The following is a 12,393-nucleotide window of genomic DNA, read 5'->3' on the forward strand; positions in this document are numbered from 1 at the left end:
AGTTGTAATACTTCATGACTGTCAAATAATAAATTATAAAATTTAAATTTGCATGTAAGTTTAGAAAGTGAAGTTAAATATTTTTATATAGTGCCATTCACAATCTTAGACTGTTGCAAAATTATTTACAGCCAATGATAATAGTTTTGAAATGTCATCTGTAATAATGTAGAAAATGCATAGCCATTGCTGCCAAGAAATTGAGTAATGTATAAGGTAGTTCAGGCTTATTGCAAGGCTTATTTCAATTAAATGTTTTTGAAGTGCTAGCTTACAACAGTGATTTCTTTGCAGCAAATCTAGCCACAAGAGTAACACCTAACTCAAAATCCTTTCCTTATCCTTTTTTATGGCGATCTAGTCAAATTGCATGGCCATCATTTTTATTATGTTAACTCTTTATGGCCATTATTTTTCTTTACAGCTCTTCTTTGCTGCACGAGCAGCAGGATACAGTTATATCTGTCAGACTGTGGATTATACAGATGATGTAAATGAAGTGCGGGTAGGTAGTTTTGTTATGCAATTCCTGAGAATTTATTTTTTTTTAAAGTGTAGCTATCAAGTAGGAGTATGCCCACATCTTAGCCAGAAGTTTAACAAATGTATTCTATATCTTTTCTATATCATTCTATATATCCTTTGTATTCTGGAGCTGTATTTACAAAAGAAAAGTCTCTGATCCTTTAAGACACTTTTGCTGACCGTCATGCAAGGACATTGAAACCTTCCTAAATTATACTGTAAAAGGATTTCTTTTCCTTTTTTCCCCAATTCTTTTACCTCAATGTATGGTAATCAAATAGTAATCTGGTGACAGTGGAACTTTGGTGAATTGAATTGAGAAATTGAAAGATATTTAAAATTTTGATTAGAGTTTCTGTATAGGCTTCATGCTAGCAGTAGATTTTAACTTTCATTTAGAGTGGGATCAGCTGAAAAGTAGTGAATTTCTTTTTTTTTATGAATTTTTTTATGTGTTTCTACAATAGAGCTACAGAAAAAAACCATCAACAAAATGGAGATTTATACAGTGCAAAACAAACATGTCCAATATGTAATTCATAACAATAAAAAAAGCACCCAAAATAAAATCATGTAAAATTAGTATCCACCCCAACCTCCCACTGAATAAAAAACCCAGGCTAACTATTTCTGTGTATAAAAGAAAAAAAATTAATCGGACCATTCAACCCCACAGAGCTGTAAATATATATAAGAAAAAAGAAAATATAATGCGGACTACCAAAACTATAATGTAATTTACACCAAAAAACCGTAAAACTTACAGGGGGAAATAAAGCCGAAGGTAAGTGATTGTAGCATACAAAAAAAAGGATAAACTTAACCTAAAGGGGAGTTATGAAAATAATCAAGAAAACATCCCCACACCTTATGAAACTTTATGTCTGAATTAAGAAGTGAATAATAAATCTTTTCAAGGTCTAAACAGGACATTAAAAAAGTAGTGAATTTCTGATGTGTTAGGGTGATTTTTTTTTTGATAACATCTCCTACAACTACGAAGTCTATTTTCGATTTAGCAATGAATAATGAGCTGCATTTATTTATCAGCCTATTTTGAACTTGCTATTAATCTAGACAAATCTGCTAATAGATATTATAGTTGTAATTTAGTGTTAGCTTTTAAAGATAAATTTGATACTTTACAAAAGCAATTTATATTCCAAATGGACAAGAGCTCTATTTGTCAAAAGGACTATAACAGATTACCACAAACAACAAAGGACAATGGAAAAACCCAAAGCAGACAAGATGGCAGAAACTAGCACATGTCCTGGCAACAGGGGAAAAATACAAAGAGCTAAAGGTGTCACACCAGTAAATGAGAGCTATAAAGGAGTTGATATAAAAGAAATTTGTTTTTCAATATCAACACAATATTCACAATTACATTAGGAAAAACATTGTGGTCAGGAACAATGGGGTCATTTAAAAATGGATGATGGTATTATTACAAATTAAAGTGAGGAATTACTATACATCACATGTGATCCCCTTTGAGTCATTATTTTATGTTGGAGCAACAGAATGGCATTCTGGATATCAAGGAAACTAATAATGGGTCAGTAAGAAAGATTCACTAATAATAAAACACTAACTCATGGTAAAGCACCGTATGATTTCTATCTGACTAACAGAAAATGCTGGAATAGCTCAGCATGTCAGATAGCATCTGTGGGCAGAGAAACGGTAAGTGTTTCAAGCCAAGGGCCATTCATCAGAACTGAAAAAGAGAAAGCAACTTAGTCCAAGTAGAAGAGAGAATGGAAAAAGAGAATGGAATGTCTTTTAAACCAGCATTTGGAGCAGAATAGAAAAGTGAAACAAATTGAAACAGAAACGTACATACATACAAATCGATGGAGAAAAATATAAGACAGTAACCTGAAGTTGATAAATTCAACACTAAACCCTAGCAGCTGTAATGTAACCTGATGAAAGATGTGATGCTTTTCCTCTACCTTAAATTAGATAGTGTTGAAGCACTGTAGGATACTGAAGACTGGGAGGTTAGAGTGGAAGTGGGATGGAAAAGTAGTGACAGGAAACTGAAATCTCAGTTTCTCTTGTAAACTGCAAAGTGATCAGCCAGTTTGCATATAGGTTCCTCATTACACTGCATTAAATGGCCTACCCCTGCTCCTGGTTTCTCATGTTCTTGCCAGACATTGCCCCTTTCCAACAAGAAAGATTCTAACCAAACACTCTTAGAGTTACAAAGATGTCTTCAGTTAGGACCAGGAATTTTACTGGAGCAGCTACATAAATACAGTGGATACAAGAGCAGGTCAGAAATTGGTATCTACTACTACTACGTCAACTCAGGCCTAAGGGGCTGGTGTCGGGCTCTACTTCTACAATATTTTTTAATAATCAAGTCAAAGGAATGTGAGGTAGCTGTCTCCACTTGCCTGGATGTGGGCAGTTCTACCAGCAATATTGTGCAGGTTTTCATTATGGTAGCATGTCACTTGTTCTCCAAGAGTCTACATGGTTCATTGACTATTTATCATATAAGTAAAGTTTGTAGATGGTGATATAGAAAGAAATGCGTTAATTTATGTGTGTCATTTTATTAATGTACTGTGTTACTGCTGTGAAAAGCTGATCTTTATATCCTAGATATGTAGGCCTATGACAACAGAGGTAAACTATTCATATTTGTCGAGTTACCCAAATAGGAGCATTATAAGCAATGCAGATTAAAATATAAGATTACAGAGAGGTATAAATAACTCGTGGTATAGTACAAATCCATGACAAATAGGTTTCGTTTAAACCAAATGTGAGGTCATTCAATTTAGAACTAAGATTGATAGAATAGAATACTTTTTTAAATGGCAAAAAGCTTTAAAAAAAAATCCCCAAAGAATATGGAGTCCACATACAGGGTTCATTAAAATGATTTGATTAATGCAGAAAATAATGAAGAAAGTATTTAAATGCAGACCTTTATGGTTAGAAGATGAGAGTGCAAGTGGCTTGAAAATAATTCATTTGCCCAAGAAAGAATGTATCCTACATATACTTGAATAAGGATTAAATTGTGGAGAGATTGTGCAAACTAAGATTACATTCCCAAGTGTTTAACAGATTTAACAACCCAAGAGTTACTATGACTAAATTTGTGTTATTTATCTTTAACAGTATTTACAGAATATCAATTATGAAATATGATATTTAGTTTTAGTAATTGCAAAAGTTGTATTAATTCTAGTTTTTGTCCACCACAGATAGCTTCAGCCTTGTGGTGGTATTATGTCTCAAAAGGAATTGAATACATGGATACAGTATTTTTTATACTGAGAAAGAAATTTAACCAGGTCAGCTTCCTACATGTATATCATCACTTCACAATGTTTACCCTGTGGTGGATCGGAATCAAATGGGTAGCAGGAGGACAATGTAAGTACTAAATGGAATTGCAGTAATCTCTGATGTCATCTTATCAGGTGTCTAAATCTATTAATAATTGTTTTAAAATATAAAACATTGCTGAATATTGAAGTTGAGTTTGCAGTTCTCCTGTAAACTCAATGATATCTTGAGTGCTTTGGTTTCTTCCCACATCCCAAAGACGTGCAAGTGATGGCACTAATCTGATAATGTAAATTGACCCTAATGCAAGTGAATGGGAAGTGTATCATGGAGCTATTAATTGACACGTGTGAGAGATTACATTATAGGGAAAAAATGGAAATGGGATTGCTCTGAATCTACTTCAGCTCTGTCTACTGCATACTTGCATATTATCATAAGGAAGAAATAATATCTATTAGATAACAGAAATGTGGAATTCATGGCTTAGTATATCCTTTACTCCATCATGCCAGATATTAATAAATCATTTCACCTCATTTATTCTGCCTCCAAGCGGGCAGCTTCAGACATACTTTTAAAAAAAAAAGCATCAATTTTGCAAAACGGTGACACAGGAGACAGGCATTCTACGCAGAAAAAGCAATATGCATTAGAGCTAAGTGATCTAAAGAAATGGTCTTATCTTGCAGAGTTAAATGTATAAAAGGCAAAGGCTTCAAGAATACCCCTGTACCCATTAGAATACCCAGGACAAAACTGAAGCAATTGCAGCAATATTTAGCCAGAAATCCCAACTGAATGATGCATTTCTCTTCTTCTTGAGAATATGATCATCACAAATGTCTGTCCTCTGCTTATTCAGTGCAATCCATGCAACATCACAAAATGAACTCTGAATATAGCAAAGATACAGGACTGGATAGCATTCTGAAAATTGCACACTAGTATTAGTTATACCTCTAAGTAAGTATTTTTAATATAAATATTTAGGCAGGAACTGACAGTTTGGCCGTATTCTATCATATCGTACCCCTGAATGTTTTTTTTCCTTTAGAAATCTTTAATTATATTCAGTGACTTTGCCTCCACAGCCTTTTCTGGTAGATAATTCTACAGTTTAACCATCCTGTGGGTGAATAAATTTCTCATAATCTCATCACTCATGTTCTCACACTGTGACCTCTCATACACTATCTCCCAGCCAGGGGAACTATCACAGTTACAATACTGACAATTTCATGATGGTGTGGTAATTGCCCTGTCCATGAAAATCAGTGAACTCTTCTGTCAATTGCAGTGATGAAAGATGTTATTGGCAAGCAGCATTTAATTAACAATTACTTGCTCATTGATGCACAGTCATTCACGAGAACCACTTGACACCAGACTTTATCAGAGCCTTGATCTAAACATGTATCAGATTATTTCGAAGTGAGATAAGAGTGGGTGCCCTGACATAAAAGCAGCAGTTGACTAAGTATGGTGTGAAGAAGCCCAGGTAAAACTAAATCGGGGGCATCAAGAATAATAATCTAATAATTAGAGTAACAACTCACATGTAGGAAGATTCAAGAATCACTAGATTCTGTAATGGTTCCAAAGGACTGAAAAACTTAAAATGTCACTCCACACTTTAAGAAGGGAGGAAGGCTGAAGAAAGGAAATTGTAAGCCAGTTAGTCTGACTTCAATGGTTGGGAAGATGTTGGGAGTCCATTATTAAGGGTGAGATTTCAGGGTACTTGGAGGCTCATGATAAAATCGGCTAAAGTTATTATGGTTTGCTTAAGGAGAAGTCTTACCTAATAAATCTGTTGGAATTGTTTGAGGAAATAATAAGCAGGATAAACAAAGAGTCCGTGGATATTGTATACTTGGATTTTCAGAAGTCTTTTAACATGGTGGCGCATATGAGGCTGCTTAACAAGGTAAGAGCCCATGGTATTGCAGGAAAGATACTAGCATGGATAGAAGATTGGCTGACTGATAGGAGGCAAAGAGTGGGAACAAAGAGGGCATAGTCTGGTTGGATGCCAGTCACTAGTAGTGTTCCATAGGGGTAAGTGTTGAGACAGCTTCTTTTCACATTATATGTATACGACTTAGATGATGGAATTGATGGCATTCTTGCCAAGTTTAATGGAGTGGGAGATAGTGTTGAAGAAGCAGGGAATCTACGGAAGGACTTGGCCAGATTGGGAGAATGGGCAAAGAAGTGGCAGCTGGAATATAATGTAGAGAAGTGCATGGTCATGCACTTTGGTAGAAGGATTAAAGCCATAGACTATTCTCTAAACAGAGGAAAATTCAAAAATCAAGTGTAAAGGGATTGGAAGTTCTCATGCAGGATTCCCTAAAGGTTAACTTGTAGGTTGAGTCGATGGTAAGGAAGGCAAACTCAATGTTAGCATTCATTTCAAGAGAACTAGAATATAAAAGCAAGGATGTAATGCTGAGGCTTTATGAAGCATTGGTCAGACCACACTTTTGAGTATTGAGTACAGTTTTGGGCTCCTTATCTAAAAAGGGATGTGCTGGCACTGGAGATGGTCCAGAGGAGGTTCATGAGAATGATTCTGGAAATGAAAGGGTGATCATATGAGGAGTGTTTGATGGAGTTGGGCCTGTACTCACTGGAGTTTAGAAGAATGAAGAGGATCTCATTGAAACCTGTTGAATATTGAAAGGCCTAGATAGAGTGGATGTTTCCTACAGTTGGGGAGTCTAGGACCAGAGTATACAGCCTCAGAATAGAGGGACATCCACATAGAACAGAGATGAGGAATTTCTTTAGCCAGAGGGTGGTGAATCTGTTGAGTTTATTACCACTGACGACTGTGCAGGCCAATTCATTGGGTATATTTAAAGTGGAGGTTATTAGGTTCTTGATTAGTCATAGTATTAAAGGTTACAGGGAAAAAACAGGACAACGGGGTTGGCAGGGATAATAATCAACCATGATGGAATGCCAGAACAGACTTGATTTGCTGAATGGACTAAGTCTGTCTTGCGATTGTGGTTGCTGAAGATGAAACTTCCTAGCTCTACACTATCCTAATCCTACCCTATCATAGCCTTTTCAGGGAATTAAGGGTTATGGGGAAGAGGCAGGTAGATGGAGATGAGTCCATGATCTCATTGAATGACGGAGCAGGCTTGGTGGATCAGATGGCCTCCTCCTGCTCCTGTTTCTCATGTTCTTCTTGTGTTCCTATGCTATTGAAAGGTCCAAGCCCAACTATTTTCAGCAGTTTCTACAATAATCTTTCCATTACAACATCAGAAGAGGGGATGTTCTGATTGTCCAATGTTTTGCAACTCCTTAAGGAAATAAAACATGCCTGCATACAGCAAAGCCTATACGATGTGGTCTAATAATTTTTAGTACACTCAAAGCCCGCATAATGCTATCCCACATAGTGTTGATTCGTTACAAAGCGGTTATTCAATTCTTTATTGAAATTTTTGAAAATGGCAAAAATTTATTCTAAGCAACACTTAAAACCTCTTAAGTGACCGCCATTATAGTAAACATTGAATCAGCCAATGAGAGCACTTTACATACGCTCTGAACAACTCTCAGCCAATCATGTTCATGTTCTGCCTCCCCCACTTGCTTCCTCAGCAATTTATTCCATTTTTTTTTTTTTTTTTACCCATGATGTCTGGAAAATGGCTTGCAACTTCCAGTAAGGGTAGTACTTCTGAGATGTCTAGGAAAACCATTAGCGTAGATGTGAAACTGCAAGTGATACAGGGCTTAGAAGCTGCGTCAGGTTGATGTTGGCGCCTCTTTGAAATTGGCTATATCGATGATCAGAATAATTATAAAAAAAAACAGGCAAGATAAAAGCTTCTGTAACAGCAATCTCAAAGTTACCATGAACAAAGGTGACTCGTTCAAGGAACCATTTGTTTGAAAAAATCAAAAATAGACGAAGTATATGGGTGGATGACCAAGCACGACAAAACATGCCCCTAAGCCAGCTGCTAATAATGGAGAAGGCATAAAGCATCTTTAGTCATATTCAAGAAGAAGAAGATATGTCAGTAACATTCACAGCCAGCAGAAGTTGGGTTGATAGATTTAAACAGCGTAGTAACCTCCATAGCATACATAGCTCTGGTGAAGCGGCTAGTGCAGACAGCAAAGCAGCCCAGGAATTTCCTGCAATGCTGGCTGTAGTTGAAAAGGACTATTATCCTCCCAAACTTGTCTTCAATGTGGATGAAATGGACCCATTTTGGAAAAGAATGCCTTCTCGTACATTCATTTCCCAAGAAGAGAAAATAGCATCTGGATTCGTGGCTGCAAAGAACCAATTAATTCTCTTGCTAGGAGGTAATGCTAAAGGTGACTTAAGTTAAAGCATGTGATTGTGTATCACTCTGAAACACCATGAGCAATGAAAGGCATTTTGAAGTCAAGTCTACCAGTGATTTGGAAATGAAACAAGAAAGCCTGAGTGACAATTGATGTTTTCCAATATTAGTTTGTTTCACATTTTTGTCCAGCAGTGAAATGGTATTGTGAGGAGTATGACCTTGACCTAAAGCATTATTGGTGCTTGATAATGCCCCAGACCGTCCTGAGAAATCTGACATGCTTTGGAGAATTGGCAGAGCAACACATCCTGATGAATCTGAGGACTTGGTTGGAGAAGAGGAAACACCAGCAAGAAACCTCACCACAAAATTTCTCAGCACTTGCATCACCATGATCACACAAATCATGAACCAATTCATCAGTAATGAGCCTGACTGGGAGCAAAGCGATAAGGCAAAGAGAGGTGTTCTTGACATGATTTCCTGCTACTGAGAACTGCTTCATGTGGGGAAACTTAAGAAAAGGCGGTCAAATCTTGACACCTACTTGAAGAAGAAGCCAAAGTTAGATATTAACATTTCATCCAAAATGTTTCAGACAGTGATCTTCACATCTCAGAAGTCAGACAACCTCGTCATGACATTCAGCAAAAATACCCATGTCTGGTCACTCATCATCACTAAGGGTTACCGTAGACCAGAACCTCAAACTACACCACATAAATATTACTGCCCAGTGGCACTGACATCAACAATCATGAAGTGCTTTGAGCAGCTGGCAAATGGACCATTGGATCCATCCTAGTTTGCCTAACACTCAAAGCAGCCTACTGATGATGCTCTAGCTTTGGCCCTCCATTCTGTCCTGTCTCACCTAGAACACAGTACGTCTGGATGTTGCTCATCAACTTCAGCTCGATCATCCCTCAGAGGCAGGTGGGTAAACTGTCAACATTGTTAATCAACACCCCTCTCTGTAACTAGATCTCAAGCTCCATTGCGCAGAGCGCTGGTACCCCCTGGGCTGTGTCTACATTGCTGACTTACAACCGCACTGCCGGATTCAGCTCAAACCACATGATCAAGTTCGCTTATGATACTTCGGTGGTTGGCCTTATCAGCAACAATAATGAGCCAGTATAGGTTTCCCCCGCTATCCGAAGGTAGAGCGTTCCTATGAAATAGTTCGTAAGCCGGAATGTCGTAAAATGAATAAGCAATTACCATTTATTAATATAGGAAAAAATTTTGAGCGTTCCCAGATACAAAAAATAACCTACAAAATCATGCCAAATAATACATAAAACCTAAAATAACAGTAACTTATAGTAAAAGCAGGAATGATATGATAAATACACAGCCTACATAAAGTAGAAATACTTTTCTGCAATCATTGAAGCACTGTCTAGTGCAGCAAAAATCGCACGCAAGCACTCTCGGCAGAAACACTCGGCGCAAGCACTCTTGGCAGGAAGACTGTCCAGTAACCTTTAAGCTATGAAGCTGCCAAATCATACCAAATAACACATAAAAATACACAGCCTATATAAAGCAGAAATAATGTATGTACAGTGTAGTATCACTTATAGGAATCGGGAAGACAGCGAGCACACTGATGATGGTGTGTTAGGCTGAGTTGTCGGAGGTTGGGGTGGTGGGACACGGGTGTCATCTCATCGTCGTCTACTTCCATCAGGGCGGGCAGGTCACCTTCTTTTATGTCTGCCTGCCTCGATGTCGAAGGTCGAGGTTTGTCATCTGCTGTGGCTGATGTGGAAGGCTTAAAAACGACAGTATACTCGACTGCTTAGCCTTGCGCATTTTTCTATCATACAGTTCTTTGTAAGCACTCAAACCATCCTGCAAATATACTCTAAACCTATGTACCCTTTCAAAATTAAAGTCACACTTTTCTGCAATCATTGTTGTTAATTGCAGCGAAAATCTCACGCAGTTGCTTCATGTTCAGTTCCTGGACGACTTCACTTTCTGTCCGTTTGCTACTGCATTCAGTTTCGATTGTTATCCTTTCTTCTTCCAATTGCATCAGCTCTTCATCTATCAGTTCTTGGTCATGGGATGCCAAAACCTCTTCAACATCATCTTCATCAACTTCCACAAGCCACACTCACTTTGTCCTTACATCTTTCACCACAATCGAAACACTTAATTATGTCTAGTTTTACGCTAAGTGTAACACCCTTACGAGTTCTTTTAGGCTTTTCTGATACCATAGAACTCATCTTGCTAACGGATGCTCAAAATAAATCGACATAAAGCACAGATGTACACAGGCATGTGTTTAAGCAATGCTGGCTAGAATACAGTTCCAGGGGAGGAGCTTGGCTGCTCGGGGCATGCACTGCCTTTTTTTCGTAACAGTGAAAACACCTTCTGTTAGTGAAAACAGATAACTAATGTAGGTCTTTTGTAGCAGCGAGGTGTCGTAAAGCGAACGTTCAAAGAACGGGGGGGGGGTGGGGGGGCACCTGTATACAGAGAAGAGGTAGAGACGCTTGTCAAATGGTGCAAGAACAACAACCTGAGTCTCAATGTGGACAAGACAAAAGAGATGACTATGGGTTTATGGACCTTTGGGAAGGCACAGGTCAACCATTCTCCACTGCACATTGATGGCTCTGCCATGGAGAGAATGAAGAGCACAAAATTGCTCAGTGTGCAACACCTCCTCACTAGTCAAGAAGAAACTGCAGTGTCGACACTTCCTGAGGAAATTGAAGTGTGTAAGGCTCCCAGCACTCATTCAAACAACTTTCCACAGGAGCACCATCAAGAATATCCTGTCTGGCTGCATCATTGTGAGGCATGGAAGTCGCAAGGCATTGGACTGCAATATCCTGCATAGGTTATTGTATTTATAGTAAAATTATTATTTTACTCAGTAAAAACTGCTGAGACAGTCATCAGGGTCTCCCCCGGCCCCCATTTGTGACATCTACTGAGTGCATTGCAAACAAAGGGCCCAAAGCATTGTTAAGGATCCCAGCCACTCATCCCACAATCTCTTTGACTCATTATCATCAGGAAGGAGGTCTGCAGCATCAGGACTTGGCCTGCCGCCACTGTTTACTGTTAACCTGTGCTGTGCACTGCACACATTTTGAATTATAATTTATTAACTTATTTATGGTAATATATTGGTCAATGTTCTGTGTGATATGTTTTGTGGATGTATCGATGTCTGGAGGAGCTTCTTTTCATTTGGTTGTATATTTTGCAATCAGATGATGATGAACTTGAAATTACCAGTGCAACTAAGAAGATAGGATACTGTGACTCACCCTGACACCCCAGAACTTCTTCATCTACCAAAGAGCCAAGTTAAGAATATGATGGAATATTCTTCACTTGCCTGGATAAGGGCAATAACTTTCAAGAGGCATAGATTCCATTCAGGATGACGTTTCTAGGCACTTGGAGACTAATGATAAAATAAGTCAAAGTCAGCATGGTTTCTGTAAAGGGAAATCTTGCCTGACCAATCTGTTAGAGTTCTTGGAAAAGCTAACAAGCAGGGTGGACAAAGGAGAGGCAGTGGATGTCATTTATCTGGATTTTCAGAAGCCATTTGATAAGATGCCACACATGAGGCTACTTAACAAGATAAAATCCTATGACATTACAGGAAAGATACTGGTATGGAGAGAGGAATGGCTGACAAGCAGTGAGTGGGAATAAAGGGGGCCTTTTCTGGTTGGCTGCCAGTGACTAGTGGTGCAGCAGGACTTAGATAAATTGGAAAAATGAGTGAAAAAGTGGCAGATGGAATACAATATTGGGAAATGTAACAATTGTGCAGACTGTTACCTAAATGGGGAGAAGGTTCAAACATCAGAGCTGCAGAGGGATTTAGGAGTCCTCGTGCAGGATTCCCAGAAGGTTAATTTACAGTTTGAGTCTGTGGTAAAGAAGGCAAATGAAATGTTGGCATTTATTTCAAGGGAAATAGAATATAAAAGCAAGAAGATAATGCTGAGCCTTCATAAGACACTATTTAGGCCACACTTGGAGTATTGTCAACAGTTTTGGGCCCCATATCTCAGAAAGGATGTGTTATCATTGGAGAGAGTCCAGAGGAGGTTCATGAGGATGATTCCAGGAATGAAAGGGTTAACATAGGAGCATTTGGCAACTTTGGGCCTGTACTCACTGGAATTTAGAAGAATGCGGGGGGATCTCATTGAAGCTTACTGAATGTTGA

The 12,393-nt window shown here is 38.3% G+C and overlaps 1 protein-coding gene across 3 annotated transcripts in view; it reads left to right on the plus strand.

Annotated features, from left to right (window-relative positions):
• elovl4a (ELOVL fatty acid elongase 4a) overlaps positions 1-12,393 on the plus strand; it is a 68,970-nt gene that overhangs the window by 42,476 nt on the left and 14,101 nt on the right. For all 3 annotated transcript variants that reach the window (XM_072250159.1, XM_072250155.1, XM_072250164.1), the window contains exons 4-5: positions 425-505; positions 3,759-3,930. In XM_072250159.1, the coding sequence (XP_072106260.1) occupies positions 425-505; positions 3,759-3,930 (253 nt within the window). The remainder of the gene's footprint in view (positions 1-424; positions 506-3,758; positions 3,931-12,393) is intronic.

The sequence above is a fragment of the Mobula birostris genome, chromosome 2 (genome assembly GCF_030028105.1).
Source record: "Mobula birostris isolate sMobBir1 chromosome 2, sMobBir1.hap1, whole genome shotgun sequence".
Lineage (NCBI taxonomy): Eukaryota > Metazoa > Chordata > Chondrichthyes > Myliobatiformes > Myliobatidae > Mobula > Mobula birostris.